Source organism: Ursus americanus, chromosome 2, assembly GCF_024610735.1.
Source record: "Ursus americanus isolate L20-20 chromosome 2, mUrsAme1.1.p, whole genome shotgun sequence".
NCBI classification, from domain to species: Eukaryota; Metazoa; Chordata; class Mammalia; order Carnivora; family Ursidae; genus Ursus; species Ursus americanus.
Genome location: NC_142128.1, coordinates 89,676,737 through 89,695,047, shown reverse-complemented (window position 1 = coordinate 89,695,047; position 18,311 = coordinate 89,676,737). Strand labels below are relative to the sequence as shown.

The 18,311-nt window shown below is 48.0% G+C and overlaps 1 protein-coding gene across 1 annotated transcript in view; it reads right to left on the bottom strand.

Moving 5' to 3' along the window:
* ASTN1 (astrotactin 1) overlaps window positions 1–18,311 on the bottom strand; it is a 294,984-nt gene that overhangs the window by 77,485 nt on the left and 199,188 nt on the right. Inside the window, exons 10-14 of the mRNA XM_045811403.2 lie at window positions 14,271–14,408; window positions 13,605–13,755; window positions 4,720–4,886; window positions 1,709–1,903; window positions 158–285 (exon numbers count right to left, since the gene is read on the bottom strand). Of these exons, the coding sequence (XP_045667359.1) occupies window positions 158–285; window positions 1,709–1,903; window positions 4,720–4,886; window positions 13,605–13,755; window positions 14,271–14,408 (779 nt within the window). The remainder of the gene's footprint in view (window positions 1–157; window positions 286–1,708; window positions 1,904–4,719; window positions 4,887–13,604; window positions 13,756–14,270; window positions 14,409–18,311) is intronic.

The window sequence follows — 18,311 nt, the reverse complement described above, 5'->3', positions numbered from 1 at the left end:
ACTAGAGTGTTTTAGAATTGCGCTTTTATTGTGTATCAAGGAAATCACTGGCGATGAAATGAAAATGGAAACAAGAGAGGTCAAGAGTTTTGATTTTATGAAACTGTTGGGAGCTGCCTGGTTTTTGCCAGTTGAGTAAGGCAGGAGGCATACTCACCAGTCAGGAACTCGGGGTCAGGCGTGGGCTCCGAGATTTCCTCCAGGCACTGATTCTCCAGGGGAACGGTGGCCACCACAAGACCATCTGGCAGTTGCTGGTCTAAACCTCGAGCAAAGTTGTTTTGCCTGGAAACAGAAGCAGATTTTCATTTCTGAGTGTCAAGGTGAACCCCACTCCTTGGTGGGCAATCTATAGCTCAACCTACAATAAAAAAAAATTCTTCCTGGACCAAGAGGTTCCCCTCCCAGTGAACCCCACTTGATGGACATGTCTGGAACAGGACAGGGTGTGAGAGGCAGGGTGAGGGCTAGGACAGAAAAGAAAGACATCAGTTGAAAAGGTCTACTCAGAAGATTGAGAACATTATTCCCTCCCTCCCTTCCCAGGCGCTACTCCTGATCCACCCTCCACAAGACCTAGACAGACGCAGTCTCGTTTCTAGACTACAGAGAAAATTCTAACTGCCACAAGATTGGTTATGACACATTACTGCTTGCCACTGGCAAATGAAATCCCAGCCTAAAAGGGGAAATATTAGTAAAGCCTACAGTCTGTAACAGAAACAGCAACTGACTTCAAGAACGGGTTTGGATACTTACTATTGGTTTGCTCACAGGAGTCCAGGCCTAGGTTGCTATCAATTGCTGGTTCATATTATGACATTCTCCTCCTCCTCCCCCTCCCCCCCATCATCATTATCTCCCGGAAAGCATGAGTTCTGAGGAAGATGTACTCTAATAGCCTAAGAGACAATAGGAACAGGGGTCAAATGGAGACTCTCCAAGAAATGTTCTAAATCAATGGTTCCAAACATTTTGTTCTCAGGACCCCTTTATAGTTTTAAAAATAAGTGAACACTCCAAGTAGCTTTTGTTTGTGTGGATTATATCTGTCCATATTTACCATATTAGAAATTGAAAGAGAAGTTTTAGAAATATGTATTAATCCATCTAAATATGACAATAATCAACCCATTAGATCTGAACGTATTATGAAAAATGATGAGAAGAGTGATTTTTTTAATATTTTTTGCAAATTTTTTAAACATCTGACTTAATAGAAAACAGCTGGATTCTCACCTCTGCATGCAACTTATTGCAAGGTATTTTTTGGGTTGATGTGAATGAAGAAAACCCAGCCTCTCTGTAGTTGGAAAAGGCAGGACCTTGAATATCCCCTATAACGATCTCAGGGACCCTCAGGAACTGTGGGCCATACTTGAGGATTGCTATTCTAGACTGACTGACACACTGATTCTTCCACTCAGAGCCAAACAGAATGTGAGCATTCTCTAGCGCCTTCCACGGAAAATCTTGCAGCCCCTACCTGGGCAAGATAGAAATTTAACACTCTACTGTTCACCTAGAGGAAGCATGGGTCCCGAGTTCTGGAAAGAGGAGAAGACCATGGGCGAGAACACAACCTGTCCTTTTAGGATCATGTTCATCTTGCTCCAAGGTGCAAACCTTTATGTTGACTTTAAAGCTCTTCAGGGAAGAAGAGCCATCAGTAGCCATGAGTAACCAGTTCCATAGACACGAGATTCACCTGAATGTTCCTTTCAGCACTTGTCCTGCAGCCACTTCCTTGGAATGGTTGTTGTAACCAAAGAACATCTCCCCAAAGAGGGTCTGGTTCATGGGAACCTCCCTGCTTTCCCCACAGTCTCCTCCCTCTGGGCAGGTCTCTGCGATGAGTTGGCAAGAGCGACCATCCACACCGAGCTTGTAATCCTCGATGCACCTAACACGGTAGGAAACTCAAGATAAAAAGTTGTTCCATCAACGAGCTATGCAGTCAACTCAACCCAACAGATTGGGCAGAAATGCCTCTGGGAGGGTGTTGGGTGGTAAACATGATGAGTATCTCAGTTCGATTTTGTCCTCTTTAGATCTCAGTTTCTTAAGCTTACAAACCTAGGTGACCGGAGGGAATCTTTCACCTTTCCTTTGCAGATAAGTGCTTTCAGAGCTTTAGAGTGCTTCCTCTGCTAAGTGGATCCTCTCCCAGACAGGTCGGGGTAAGAATCACTGGAGATAAGCTTGTAAGTGAGTTACCACACTTAAATCTGAGATATTTTAGAACCTTTCTCCAAGACCATATATGTGGCCAGACCCTGCATTTGTTTGGAGGGTAATGAGGCAGTGAAAGGAGTGACACTGTGCTTAAGAAATTAATAACCTTCTAATCTGGTCCTGTGACAAGTCAACTAAGAAATTAGAAAGACTGATCATCTTCTGACTGTGTTTTGTTTGAATGTATCCAAACACAAGATCATCCCATATTAACTCCCCCTCCATTCACAGTAGCCTTCCTGAACTAAACAGACACAAGGGCACGCCGTGTGAACACCTCCTTGGTGTCCCTCCCCATTAAACATGGACAGTTACTCTAATGGAAGAGCAATACTGATGTTGGTAAACAAGGCTCAATGACCCGTAAGTCATTAATTGGACCTTATTTGTAGTTATATTGAGAAGAATATAATTTGTTAGTTCAAGCACTACTTTGATAAACCTGTCATTTAAAAAGCATATTAATTTCATGGGGGTCTCTCCTTAAACTATACCAGATTTAGAATTTACAGATGCTCATGACATTAAAACACATCATTTATTACTATCTATGGTAATTGTCGCAACAAGGTAAAGATGTCTCTTCTATATGGAGGAACAAATAATCATAGCGTTAAGTGGTGAGAAGCAGTGATGTTGCCCTTTACTGAGTGACCTCAGGTCAGCTGATGAAACTCTCTGAGTTTCAGTTTCCACATCTGTAAAAGGCGGGGGGAAAAGCTGCTTTGCAGGGTTGTTGAGAAGATCGCGAGAGACAACGAACTTAAAGGACTTATAGTGTCCTCAGCAAACAGCAAATACTCATCAAATCTTATCGTATTACCAGCAGAGGGACAAATGAGGTCCAGTTACCGGAACTTTAACTCTTTGTATCCCCCATTTACACTTACGTATTTGTGTTAACAGGCATGACTAGAGCTCTTTAATTATCAGTGCAGGTGATTTAGGCTTTACATAAAAATGGCAAGTCAAGGGACTCTTTTGGCGTCTGCAATGGCTTGGAGAGTGCTAATTTCCCAAACACCGAATCCCAGCTGAAATAACAGAGTCCGGTTAGGAACCTACGGCGTTAGTGCAGGCCACGGATGTGATGGGAGACCCACAAACGATTCTGTGGCTCCAGCCCAGGTCTGGGACGAGATGGTGAAGTGGCTCCTTCCAGGAGCCGTAACTTACTGTTTCTGGAAAGAACTGTGAAGCTCGCTGATTCCCTCCCCGTCCCTCCTGAGTGTCCCAACAGCTCCCCCTTCCGCACTGTCCCACACCCCTATCCTGTATCTAACACTTAGCTAGAGTCTCTGCACAAACCGGGTGCACAAATCTATGTTTATTAAAGACTTTATAAATTTATCTCTATGAATTGAAGTGGGTCAACCATCACGATAACATCATAGAGACATTAACATTTAGATCACGCTTCCGTTTACGGAATGGTATCTTACAAGAAACTGAAGGTAAAAACTGTCAATTGAAAAGAAATAAATTTCGATGAAATACAATAAAATAACATTACGACTCCACCCAATGATCTTGTCCTGAGTATTCAGTAGGCACTGGCTTTTAGCGACAGAGCCAAAAGGGCAGAGCTGTATTATTATAAACCCTGATTTTCCTTGCAAGCCTCTTAGAGTAGGAGATCCCTGAGGGCAAGAACAGCACTTCATTCATCTGTGCGGCCCAGTGGCATATGGCCTAAAGTATGCACCCTCCCTGACAGGCAGGAAGACAGAGGTGGGGGAAGGGGGTGGCAGGGAAGGAGTGGGGAGAGAGCAGAAGGGAAGGGGAAGGAAAGGGGAAGGAAGGGCAGACAAGCAAACCAAGAGTGTATAAAGATGGGTCAAATTGCTATTTACTTTATAACTATAATAAGAAACGGTCTTTAAATATAATTCTAGTCAGAGGTGTAAATTTAAATTTTGAAGGAACCACAGAATTAAAAAAAAAAAAAAAAAAAACGCAGAGGGCCTGAATTCTAATCCTTATCTTTCCACTTACCAGCTCCCAGTCTTGAGGGAGCCACTGAACCCCACTGTGGAGGAACTGCACTGAGGAATTAGCATGTCTGTGGGAGGGTGGGCCTTCAGGGACAGAACTCAGTGATGTTTCCACTCTTCCAAAGTATTCCCCCCTCCTCTTCTTTGATAATTAATCAGCTTTACACAATCTTTCCAGAGTTTCTGGACCACAGAATCCTTTCATCACAAAACACGTTAACATAGTTCCAGGAAACACGGTCTGGAAAATTCTGATATATGCAGGCAATGACTGTGGTCAGGTTCCTCTCCCACGGGGATGGGGCTAGACTTTCTCTGAAGGGCCTCCCAACTCTGATATTAAAAGTGCTGCTCTTCCTGTCCCGAAAGGCTCTTTCCTCAGAGCCTCAGCACTGGCCTAGGGTGACCGGTTCTTTTAGATTTCCTTTCCTGGTTTTAACGCTGAATGTCCAGCACCCCAGCAAGCTGGTTGGCCTCATGGGCAACTCACCCGCAGAACATGAGGATGTTGTACAAGGTGGGGTCGTCCGGGAAGGGCGCCATCTGCTGGAGACACAGCTGCTCACAGCCGCCATTGAAGCCATCTGAGCAGTCCACCCCAATGTGGCGGTCATAGCAGCCAGAGCTGTCCTTCATGGGGCTCAGTCCGGATGGGCACTGGCACAATCAAAAACCACCACGCAGGGAGGTGAATCAGGGGACTGGGTTCTCGGGGAACCGTAACCACTGACGCCTATTTTTAGCACTCAGCCTTGAAACCATTAACATTGGCAACTAATGCACGAATTTCCCACTACACTGGACTCCCTTTAAAAGCAAGTGACCCTTTCGACATCTTGCTTCTCTCTGGGCACACATCACACACATTTGCATTAAAGCCACTGCCTCCAAACAGGCAGGAAGGGAACATCACAGCAAGACAGGGCGAGGTGTGCTGGACTCCCAACTGGGTGGAAGTGGCGGACCAGAATGGAACAGCATTAACAGAGACTTCTTTGGACCAAGGGGAAGGAGTGCTGCTGTTTGCACTTAGTATTAGTAGGACTTTTTTTTTTTTTTTTAACACGCAAACACATTGCCAACGTTGGTACCAGATAGTCAACAGGGTTGGAGGGAATGGACAGAGCGAGGGCTTCCAGCTGGAAGGAGGAAGTGGACTTTCTCTGTGACCCTGGAGGGGGGTTTCCCTGCTCTCCTGGTAGAAGTGGCCATACTCATGACCTTCCTGCCTCGAGGACACCCTGCAGAAGACGCAAGACAAGGGCATCTGCTACATGGTCACCCACGGTGCTACACTTGGCTTTGGGCTTTATCCCAGTGTCCTGGACACTCTTATTGCGAAAGAATTTGCTTCGCTGCACTGCTATGCCCTCAGTGAACTCCCCAGGAGTTCCAGCAAAGAAGATAATCCAGGAAGAGATGTCAGCCAGAATCTGGGGAAGACAAAGGGGCTTGGTAAGCAGCAGGAGCGCTCCTGCAGCCCCCATCGTGCACCAGGCCGGGTCTAAGTCCTGTCTGTCTTACTCATTCAGCCCTTGTAACATCCCCTGGAGTATGTAGTATGATCAGCCCCATGTGACATGTGAAGAAACCACGGGCACAGAAAACTCTGTGAAAGTCCCACTGCTGATCACGGCAGGACCACACCCGAAACTTGGCAGGCTGGCTATGGGGTCCATGACTCGGCTGGCCCATCCTTAGCTTACACCCGAACAGTCTCTCACACAACAGTTACTGTTTACTGAACACTTCGTAGGAGCTGGGCATTACGCTGGCAACACCCTATATTAGCCTCATTTAGTAACTGTGGAAAGCATTAACACTGCCAATTCATGCATGAATTCAGTGCACTGGAGCCCACCAAGTAAGTCCAAAAAGATGTTTTGCCTTCCTGCTTCTTCTGTCTGTTCAATGGATCCTGCACGTCTGCACTACAGCGGATCCTTTCACACAGGCTGCAAGAGGGCTGATAACTTGCCCAGGGTCAAGCAGCTAGTATGGGGCAGAGCGGGGGGTCTGTCTAGATCTGACCTGCTTGTAATGAGGTGCTCTATGCACATACTGTCAGCTAATGAACACACTCCCCTCAAGCCACAACCAAATCAAAAACAACTTTCAAAACTTGGTGGAACAGTGTTACCGCGCCCCCACCCCCCCCACCCCCTCTCCTGCCCTACTGCCTGTTTCTTTCTCTTGACTGCCAAGCACTTTGGCTCCAGTAGCCTGGAGCTGCCGCAGGTGTGCCCCGGAAAACACACCTCCCCTCCCCCCAAGATCACAGCAGGATGTGCACTGTTGGATGACACTAATTCTGCAATTTCCCAAACAAATGGCCCCTCTGTGGGCCCGCCAGGCTCCCAGGCTGGTCCATCCCCTTCCTCCGCATGAAGCCAGCTGGAGCGCTGGAAGGTGAGGGCATTTAAAGTTGCTTCCAAGGGCTGCCCCATGCGGTGCAAACCCAGATGTTTCAGATGACGGTAAACAAGCAAATGAGGCGGCTGAGGATGGCCCCCCACGTTTTGTTAGCGCCCCCACCCAACCACTGCCTTGGCCATCCAGCTGTTAGGCCAGATGTGCCACCAGAAGGGAGCTGGCTTCACCACTGTGAGGCTGCCCCGGCATGGATGTGGAAGTTTGACTGGAATTAAATGGGCTGCTCTGGTTGCCATGAGTTGGTGTTCTTTTTTTCCTTCTATAAAGCTTGAGAAAAGCCATCAAAGTAGAGACCACGCCAGTCCTGCCACTGAATGTGATTTCAACCCTTGCATTGGCTAGCTCACCAGCCAGGACTCCCATCTTCCTAGCCACCTGCTTTTTTTCACAATGCTCCGTCAAGCATGACTTCTGACAAAGGCTTCACCAAATTAAACCCAAGCAGGCTTGTTCCAGAATTCCAAAGCTTGGCATATCCGCGTCTTGCCTGGCCCTAATGTCTAGATGCCTGCTGCTATGCCAAATTGGACCACCTGATAGTTACGCTCTCTTAGGAGAGCTGGAGAGAAGACAGTTAGCTGCCTTGCCCAAGATGCATTTTTGTTGTTGTTCGTACAAGCAAAGCTAGAATAATAATAACAGCTGTCAGGAATTAAGCCATTCTATGTGCCAGACAATCTATATGTGTTATCTTCAATGGCAACAACACAGATAGACTCTTTTCACCTCATTTTACAGAGGAGTAAACTCAGATTAAGTAGTAACTGGTTTAAGGTCACAGAGGTGGAAAATGGCAGAATCGGATTTTGGACCTGATCTATTTGACCCCAAAGCTCATGTCTGTTTCTTCTCCTTTGCTGTGCTGCTTCTCGGGAGTGAGAAAATGTGGATTCATTGGAATCCCTAAAGAAATAGAGTCAATTCAATACGTCAACAGGTAAAGCAATCCTGTAGATTTGTTGTTTGTTTGTCTGATTGTTTTGAGTAACTCCCAGAGTACATTCTGGGATCAATTATGGATTTGTAGGTTTAGCCTAATATTCTCCCTGTTTTTTTCTTCTTTCTTTCTTTCTTTCTTTCTTTCTTTCTTTCTTTCTTTCTTTCTTTCTTTCTTTCTTTCTTTCTTTCTCTTTCTTCCTTCCTTTCCTTCCTTCCTTCCTTCCTTCCTTCCTTCCTTCCTTCCTTCCTTCCTTCCTTTTCTTTGTCTTTCTCAGTCCCCCATCTTTCACACACACACACACACACACACACACACACACACACACACACATATTAGGGATGCATATATTTATAAGGCAAAAACACTCAAAATGTCTAGAGCAATGACCCTGAAGGCAAGACAAGATCCTCAATCACTGAAAAAGATGCAATTATCTTCACTGCACTGTAACTTACTTGGTCTGCAGTTCAGAGAAAAATATTTTTGAAAGGTTTCCAGGAAAAAAAGGCTGAAACAGAAAATAGAGTTTTCTTCTCAACCCTGGTTGAACCAGTACACCCATTCTCCAAGGGGTCTGGTCACTCAAGTTTCCCACCGTGTAACACTGTTTTTGTTTTCACCTACATGCTTCTTGTACTGTTGTGTTCACATTCTAGACTCCTCAAAATCTGAATCTAAATACAAAGAAAACCACAGGCTCCAAACCATGCCTTCTTCCTAGAAGTATCTGCAGCGAGAGCCCAGTCATCAGGAGAGAAATCCTATCTCCAGGATGAGCTGGCATTTTCTCTTTGCAAATGTTGGCCATTCTCATCTCCTGGCTTATGGACAACGCCTTCACTTGTTCCTTAAAAGAGAACTGTTTGCTTAGGAATGAGCCCCAAGTTCATACATCAACCCCTCTTTGCATAGGTTACATTTCACCATCCCAGAGCCTTTATAAACTACAGGCTTTAAAAGAAAACTCCATTTATTATGGCAACAACCCTCCCCCATCAAGAAGGTCCAATAAATGAGCTCATATTTTAGTGACCCCTAAAATACACAAGGTTAATCATCTTTCATGAGATGCTCATGGCTTCTTGACTTATTACTGGTCTAAGGCATCATTTGCTAATGAGATTAAAATGATTTTCCCCCATTCAACTCCTTTTCTCCACTGTGTCTCCCCTCTTTTACTACCAATGATTTTTGGTTGATTGATTACTTAAGAGTCTAGTCAAATCTCACTGAGCCTGAGACACACACCCTTCAGTTTCAGATTATGAGGCGAATGCTCTGTTGGCAGATGAATACGAGTGATGGACAAGGGAGCATGTTCAGGGCCTCTGGAAGAAGAGGAACACTTTCCCGCAGCTGAGTCCGCCTTGCCTGACCTGGCTGATTGATAAGATACTCAACCGCAATGCTCACTCAAAACAAGCTCCCTTTACTACATGGCAATCTCCCTTTTACAAATAATAATTTCCCTGACTTTTTGATGGGCTCTGACACACAAGCCCAAGCCATGCAAGACTTCTCCCAAGGGGAAAGTCTGATGGAATTAAATTCACATTTCAGCTTCCTGCCCCCATTTCTCTAAATGCCTCTGAGGCATACACTTCTGCTCACTGTCCTACAGAGAGAAAGAGATATGGTCATCTGTAATGGTCTCCACACATCTGCGCTCCAGCAGAGGTGAAATGATACATTTCATGGGAAACCATTGTGGACAGCATGTGGACAGAAGGGCGGCAGGGTCACTGGGTAATTCAAAGCTCATTAGAGCATAACGCTCTGGCAGGGAAGGTCATGTGTTCATTACACGAGAAAGCTGGACAGCCCACCTCTTGCCTTCCAAGGCCACGGTCTGCTCACCTAAGCCCATGCAGATAGAGCACGAAGCAAGGCCACCTTTTGGCCACTTTCAGGATGAGTGTGAAGATGCAGAAGGAGCAATAGAGCACAGGCTTTCCATTATTTTATAGCGTTGGAAATAATTTCCAAACTTTCCAAGTTTTAACTTAAACCTCAATAGGTAGGCTTGGTGAGAATGAGGATGGCCTGGTTCAAGCTGGGAGTGGGGACCAGCGTCCAGCCTACCAAGTCTGTTCCGATCCCACTGCCATCTCCCACCCATGGCCCCCAAGGATGTCAGCAATATGACCTCCGGAACCCACGAACATGTCACCTTATATGACCGAAAGGGCTTTGCAGGTCAGGTTGAGATGGAGATATCATCCTGGATGATTCAGGTGGACCCAACATAATCACAAGAGTCCTTAAAAGTGGATGAGGGAAGCAGAAGATCAGAGAGCATGTGCTACAGAAGAATGGCCAGAAAAATGCAATGTAGCTGGCTTTAAAGATGCAAGAGCAGACCACGAGCCAAACCCGAGGGCAAACTCTAGAAGCTAAGAAAGAGAAGGCAGTGGATTCTTCCCTGGAGCCTCGAGAAAGGAATTCAGTCCCACTGACACTTGATTTTAGCCCAGTGAGACTCATGAGCTGTACAGAGCTGTAAGATAATAAATGAGTATTGTTTGAAGCCCCTAAAAACCTGTGGTCATTTGTTACAGCAGCAATAGGACAGTAATACAGTAGCTCTGCAGGACCTAATGGAACTTCACAGAACACAGAACCCCTACTCTTGTGCTTTCCAGGGAAGGACTCCTGCTCCCACCTTGGCACAGTAAGGACAAGGGGTAGAAGTAAGACCCAAGGTATCGGCGGCGGGCAGCTGACCTCTGCTCTGGGAACCCTCCCAAAGATTCAACAATCCCTGCTTTGGGAGAGTGGTCTGGTTTGGCACAGAGGGACTGTGGCTTCTACAGGTCTGTGCCTTTCACGGGCATTTGTTTTCTGTCCTCAGAGACAACATAAACAATAGGGCAATTAACCGGGTAGCAATTAACCCTGTGGGAGTCCATGCATACCCGAGAAACATGTCCTGCCTTCCTAGAAAGAATGAAGATTGAGCGGCCAGGGCGCATCAGCCCCACCTGTCTGGCTGGCGTCCAGTCAGGAAAATGCCCGGGTGCGTCCTTCTGTCCCACATCTCTGCCGCTCTCCTGGGTTCCTTAAGGGCCAGGGTGTTCTGAGTTCCTCACCTCTTTCTCCTTTCATGAAAACACGGCTTTCCTGAGAAGGCTTTCAGTTCAGCACCCAGAGAACTAACTGAATGTCAGGGTTTCCGTGGAGAGGAGAATGGTAGCCCAATTCTCCCGAACTGCAGTTTGGTGCCAGGTCCGCTGCTGTCCCCGGTCCACCTCCAGATGACTCGGGACTGCTCTGGTAACGCATCAGTGGGGGGTCCCTGGTCTACTTCTCAGGACCATCCCAAGGGTCATGATGTGGCACATCAGCTCTCACCCCATCAGTCCTCCTGTCTCAGGGATCACGTGCTTTATGGCCAAGGAAAAACAGTCAATTGAATGGCCTGCCAGTCGGTGGGTCCCTCCTTCCTCCAACCGCCACCCTGGACCAGTGACTTTAAAGTATTATGCTAATCCCAAGCACTGGTCTTATTGGGTGACTTTCTGCAGTGGCTCGGATTCTAAAACGCGGCGGCCTTATTGCAAATGCATATTCATCGGAACTATTCCTGCTTGCTCCGTCTCACAGATTACAGTGCTAAAAGTACAAAAATATACCAGCAAGGCTACATGCCAAGTAAAAGGGGCTAGGATCACCGACAGAAGGCACTTGACAGGCAACCCTTCGGGCTCGGGAAAGAGGCAGGGAGGTGGGAGGAGACGGAGAGTGCATCGTGTGCATGTGTGTGAAGGTGTGAGCACGCTCAAATTCATCCGGGACCAGCTGGGATGGGGGCGGGGCGGGTTGGAGAGAGGGATCCACGCACGTGCACACGCAGTGGTTCAGTACTCAGAATGACCCGAGAGAGCAGTGAGGAATGAAAGGTTGAAATCTGAATGAAGAAATGCAGGTTGAATAGGAGGGAAAAAATGTGTCTCAGCTGGAAGCTCCATTAGACAGTGAAATTGTCTCCTGAGGGACCCAGTTGGGAAGCTCCTTGCTCAAGACATCTGAAAGTGGACCGGCCCAAGGGAGGGCCGCACTGTGGGACATCACCTCACCTCCTGGCTGCCTCTGGAAGACAGAACCAAAGAACACTTGTCTTTGTCCTTTCCTGATGGTCCTCTGTTCTGCTTTCCCTTCCTTTGATGGATCGGCCAGGTCTCCGCCTACCTGCCCCTCTGCTCTCTCCCTTTTCTTTTCTTTACTTTCTTTCCCAACTCAGATGAATCAGGCTCCCGTCAGTGGCTGCCTAATCTGTGAAAGTCTGGGGAGGCCTAAGGGCTGAGAGAGTCCCACCCTGGATGCCAGGCACTCCTCCATCTTTGATACAGCACAGCTCTGGGAACAGAGCAGGTGCTCAGAGACCAGGAAGGAGGTGTGTGAAAGATGGACTGGCCTGGCCTCCTCACAGCTTGCCCCTGCTCCGGGTCCCCTTACCAGAGCGCAGCGGTCAGACTGGGAAGCAGGAGGAGGCACCGTGTTCTCCCTGAGCTGGCGGCTCCTGGCCCTGTCCCCAGAAACACTGCAGAGCAACGCGCGTCTCAATGAACCAGCTCTCCCTCTCCTTTATGCCCACTTGACGTCTGGCTTTGCTGCCTTCCTTCCTTGTCCACTCCTCTCTGTGAGGATTGCATCATTCTGCCCTTAAGAGAAGGGAGGGCCGGTGACAGACAACAGTGTTGAGGGGCGCAAACATGCCAACAGAAAGGCATGGGCGGCTGACGGCTTCATCCGCTCCTGCCTCCCTTTACCTGCGGGGTTCAATCACTCTTCATCCACAGTGCAGGGGCGACCTTAGCACGCTCTCGACCAAATGGCCCTTCTAGGTCCTAGCATCGCATATTTTACACGTAGCCAAAGTTCCCGTAGCTGATAACAAAGTAGAAAACTACCTTCGGTGAAGTAGGAGTTCATCGCCAGGGTCTCGAAGGAGACATATTTTTATTTTTCCCTCCCACTCCTGGCGTAACTTACTTCTTTCATCATTCTGGCCTTAGGTAGGTTTCTCCTTAAATCTCCTGCTACAGTCAATGTCATTTGACCCAAGACAAAGGTGGAATTTCCTATTACAGTCAATACAGTTGAATTCCTACCAGAGTCAATGTCATACTATTCAGCAGCTAATTACTTCCTGAATTGTTTGGGGGTATCCCTCACCAATTAGATTGTAACACTGGAAACAAAGAATCCTGTTCTATAAGTCATGAAATTTCCCTAGAATAGTGATGGTACACACAACAGGTGCTCCATAAATATTTCTCGATTAACTGGTGATTAGCTTCTCATCTCTGATAAGAGAAAATTCATAATTTTTAAATTATTTATTTATTACGATTTTATTTATTTATTTGAGGGAGGGGGAGCACACATACAAGCAGGGGGGAGGGGCAGAGGGATATGGAGAAGCAGACTCCCCACTGAGCAGGGAGCCCGATGTGGGACTCGATCCCAGGACTCTGGGATCATGACCTGAGCCGAAGGCAGACGCTTAACCAACCGAGGCACCCAGGGGCCCCTTATTTTTTATTTATTTATTTTTTTAGGGAGGGAGGTGGGAGGAGGGTCAGGAGGGGGAGAGAGAGAGAATCTTAAGCAGACTCCGCACCCAGTGCAGAGGACTGATCTCACAACCTTGAGATCATGATCTGAACTGATAACAAAAGTCAGCCCCACTTGACTGACTGAGCTACCCAGGCGTCCTGAAAAAATTCATAACTTAGACAGTGGTGACAACTAGAGAGGGATCATTTTTGACCTTCTCTCTCTCCTTTTTTAAAGATTTTGTTTTTAAATAACCTCTGCACCCAATGTGGGACTCGAACTCATGACCCCGAGATTAAGAGTGGCACACTCTACCGACGGAGCCAGCCAGGCTCCTTCTCTTTTATTCACGGTGTATTTTCATCTAAGTATCTGCATTATGTCTTCCCCTGTGCACCCCGCCACCCTCGTCCCCCCACCCCCAACTGATGGGGCGGACGTACCACGCAGCCGGTGGAGTCCAGCTTGCGGTCGGAGATGCAGCGGAAGTTCTTACTGCAGCCCCCGTTATCCTTGCTGCAGTCGCGCACGGGCCCGAAGGAATCCAGCAGGACCTCCAGGCTGTCAAAGGAGGACGAGGTCATCAGCTCCTCTCTGTGGGGAGACACGGGGGGAGGGGGCGGAGTCAAGGGGACTTCGGGTGCAACAAGTAGCATCACATTCCAAGTTCCTATCTAGTCAACCGCGTCACGTCTCGCTCTCGCTAACAAAAAGTAAAGATCAGCCACACTCTGAGCCTTGAACTAACAAATTATGGACATTCTCCATATCTGGGAAATGAGCCAAGGCTGTAATGCCTGGTCAAAGAAGGAGGTCTAAACTTGGGCAAGGAAATTAACATTTTATTGCCTGTCAGTCCTTAGGGGATGTGGGAAGTGCTTACAAACTCTAATTTTATGTCCTTTCCCAGAGCATGAGCCTTGGGGTGTGCGATATCGACCCAGATAGAGTAGATCCCGGCACCGCGGACTGCGAATCTGAAGGCAGCCTGCCAGCTTCCCCTTTAGCTTGTCCTGACTCCTTCCCTACCTCCTTGGGCCTTCAGGGGGTTCCTCCCTCAGCCCCCCCCCCCGCCAGGTGTGGCCTCGGCGCCCTGGGCCCCCACGCACCTGACCTCCACGGCGTCCTCCATCACCGTCATGTCCGTCTTACACTTCGCCGAAGGGTTGATGGCCAGTTCAGCCGGTGGGATCACAAAGCTCTTGCTGAGGGGCAGCCACATGCCCTCCCCGAGGGTGTAGGTGAACCTGCAGGGACACCCAACACCAGGTGGTTACGGCTGGGGGACCGGCACCCCGCCGGAGGACCCGGCCTTCTGCCGTCAGTCCTTCCCAGCCCTCGCGGCCTCTTCAGAAGAGGGAGCTGACCGCCATTGTGTGGACAACACGACTGATCCGAGGGAGGCAGAGAGGACTGCTCCTACACACCTGTCCGGCCAGCTGGGGGAGCTGAGGATGGCACCCCCTCAGCAGCTGCTGGAAGGGGTTTTATCAAGCCCTAAGAAACCCAATTCCAGTTTCCTTCAGATGTGAAGCTGGGCTTCCTCAGTCCTAAGTCAGATACAGTTGGAAGCATTTTAACTGAAGAGACAGGCTGGCCTCCCACCAGCCCCATCCCTCGGATCGCACACCCACAGTGGTAGTGATGGCTTCTCTCTGTGCCTGGAGAAACCCTACCAAGGGAAAGAAGCGAGAAGCTCCCCGTTTGCTGGTTGTTGTGTGAGGCACACATAAACAACCGAAGCCAGGAGCCCCAGGGAGAGGAGAAGAGGACGAACAGAGCAAGCCTGGATGTACTCTCCACACTCCTACCCACACCCTCAGCTAATGGCGGTAACCCTCGGGGGACAGGGGAGATCGTGTTGTTGTGGGTTTTTTTTTTTTTTTTAATTCTTATAACAGGAGCTAAAAGGAATAAAAGAATCAATCAGCATTTCAAGGGAAAGCTTAAGGAAACCATGAAACATTACTTGTTTATTTATTCATTCATTTTATTTCAAAGGCATTCAAATACTCTGTGTTCACGGTCAAAAAATAGACCATAGGATAAAAGCCAGTGTGGGTGGGATATCACAAGGCTGTGGCAGTCTGGCGGCCCCTTCCAACTTTAACGCAGAGCGAGGAACAATTACAGAATGTGTACAATTAAAAAGAACCCAGCCCTGGCTTGATCGGTATGCTGGTCACAGAACGCCACTTCGGAATCTTGCTCTTACCTCTCCCTTAACCCACACACTCCCTTCTCCACTCCCTGGGGTTGCCGGAGATGCTAGAAAACCAGACTGATGGCGCGCGATCTTTTATGAGAAATGTAGCGCTCCGGAATGCTGGCCGCAGGGAATACCCACGGACCAAGGCTCACCCACTCCCTGAATGACAGCCCGAGGAGCTAGAACAGCTGAAAGACGAGAAGGCATGGGCCCGGGGGAGAGGCAAAACCACTGAGCAAGTGGGATATGGCCAGGATTTGGGAGATGGTTCCTTCATTCCCAACCTCACTCTTGGTCCCCTACTTCTCTGACCTGCTGGGCAAATCTCCACATTCAGCAGTGCTGAAATATCAGCGATGCCTCTTGCTCTGAAGGAAGCACTCAACTCTTCCCACCCTGGGGGCAGAAGGCAATAGTTGGGGCTGGGTCTGTGCGGGGTGCAGGAGGGGTCTGCACCAGGTGAAGGAGGCCGTTAATAGGGGACAGACGAGGACACGTGCCAAAACTGAAGGCATGTCAGCCCCTTCTCACACACACACACACACACACACACACACACACACACACACACACACACCCTCCCTCACCGGGCAAGGTTAAGGGGCCAATTCAGGGCAAATGATTGTCCCAAAGTGACTGGAATTTGGAAGTTAGGGATGAAGTGGGTCCAAGGCAACAACAGGCGAGTAGTTGTGCTGACCCTGCGTTTTAGGATGGACATTCTCGAGGGCAACACTGCAATAGGCAGGCTGGGCTGAGGGCACCACTAATATTATAAGGAATCTTTTGTTTCCAAGAGAACATACTCAAGTTTGGATGGTACCGGGAGGAAGCAGTTTATTTGTTTATTTGGACATAGAGGTGAATTTTTGTTTTCTATTTTGGTTACAAAATTACAAGTTTGCTTGGATGCAGAGCAACAAATCTGGGACCTGTAGCTTATAATTTATGAAACAGATTTTAGGAAACAGTTGGCAGTTCTAGCATATTTCTGATGGTTAATTTTCCTTTTGGAAGAGAGTCCCATGTCCCTCCATTTCAGCTTTCCCCTCCTCTGCACGCAGCAACAACTCAAAGGGAAGAGGAAGCCACCTTTTCCTCCAGCTAGAACTGCTAAATGCATCTAAGAGCTACAGGGCAAAGTTTACATCTCCAAAGATGCCATTCCCACCCACTTCTTCAGCTTCTCCTTACGCCAAGCCCTGCCTCACACTTTGTGCTTCTACGGTGCAAGCTGACCATAGTTCCTAAAGTCGCCTTCATCTTCTCACCTCTTTGCCTTTGCTCTTGATAATCCATTCTGAATTTGCTTCCCTGTGTCCTTTGCTGGATTCCAGCCATTTTAAGACTTAGTTAAAATTCCCACCCCTTCCAGAAAGCCCTCTAGGATCTTCAGGCTCGACCTCAGGCTGAGCAAGGGATGCTCCTCTCTGCCCATACCCGGTCCCTGGCTGCCCCGGAGATGTGGAAATTGTGCCCACCTTTTCCTGTGCTGTCACCATTCAGAAGAACGTGCCCTCTTGGATGGCATCTCTGTATTCTCACGGCCTAACACAAATGTTTGGCCAAAGGGGGTCACTCCATAAATATTTATTGACTGATCAATAAGGAGATTTAGTTATGTTCTCTAGTTTACATGGGCTACAGGGGGATATAATCTCCATTTTCAAATTTAAAGGTAGAAGTGATGGTGAAGATTATCCTTCATGTAGAGCAGGATAGGGCTTCATCTCTGGGTTTGAATGGATTTAATGGTCAAGAACGATCTGGGTTTCACGTTGTGAGGAGCTTCCAAAGTGCCCAGTAGGTTCTGAGACACAGCAATGGACCACATTAAGAAGAAAAAAACAGTGTGATCTTCGATTCCTGGTAGGTCCAAGGTGAAACACGCAGGGGAAGCAGTCAGGTGTGGCTAAGACTAACTTCACTTGAGAACTCTCAACACGGCAGGTGCTCCAGGGAGCTTCCCCATTTATCCTCACCACAGTCCTCTGAGGTTGGTCACTTGGCTCCATTTTACCAATCTGTCCATTAAGATTGTAAGGAACTTAGCAACCTCCCCAAGGTCACCTCTCCGTAAGTGGGAAAGATGGGGGTTGGTATGATACTCAAGTGCGGCTCCCAGCAGCTTTCCAGCCTATACTGGCTCATGCCTATGAAATTCTAAAGTTTTCTTTTCTCTGCAAAATTTACGGAGTAACTCCAAAACACCAAATATAGAACAAACTGTCAGAGAAAAAGCTGTGTCCTGAAATCTCATCTGTCCCTCATTCATACAGATTTGGCAGGAATGACTTCAAAAAGCCACTAAAGAGAAATTGGGAGAGCATCTGGAATGCTTCCCCAAGTTGGGCCTTCTCTCGTGACAGCTGGTGGCGACCACTGCGGTTGATGGCTCAGCTGTAGGCTGAGTCGTGCACACGACACTGTTGAACTAGCTTAAAACTTTTGTTCAGAGGCCAACACTTGCCAGAGAGCACTGGACAGAATAAGCCTGTACTCTCACCGCAGCTTGGCATCAAAGAGAATGTGAGGAAACAGATGAACAGCTCTTGGCCTGGCAGCTCCACTGTTCCCCAGAGCGGGCCAGTCCAGGATGAGGTGTTGTTCCCAGTGACACAGGTACACGTGTGGGAAGGAAGGTCTCTGGGAGAGCAATCTGGTCTCCACCAATCCCTTTCACCAGAGGGTCTAGTGGAATGGCATGATCCCAACCACAATGGAAAGGACGTCTCTGGGACCACGTGGGGTTTGCTAAAAAGACTCAGCTGGAGGTTCAGCCTCCTCAGACCCTTTGAGTCTAGCGTGGGCCCTTCCCAGCTTCTTTGGGATTGCAGATTACCAAGGTTAGGTTGAGTATCAAGGTCTTTTATTAATCTGGTTTCAAGTCCTTAGGAAATACCTGAAATGATCAACTACAGATATTTACTAGAGATTTACT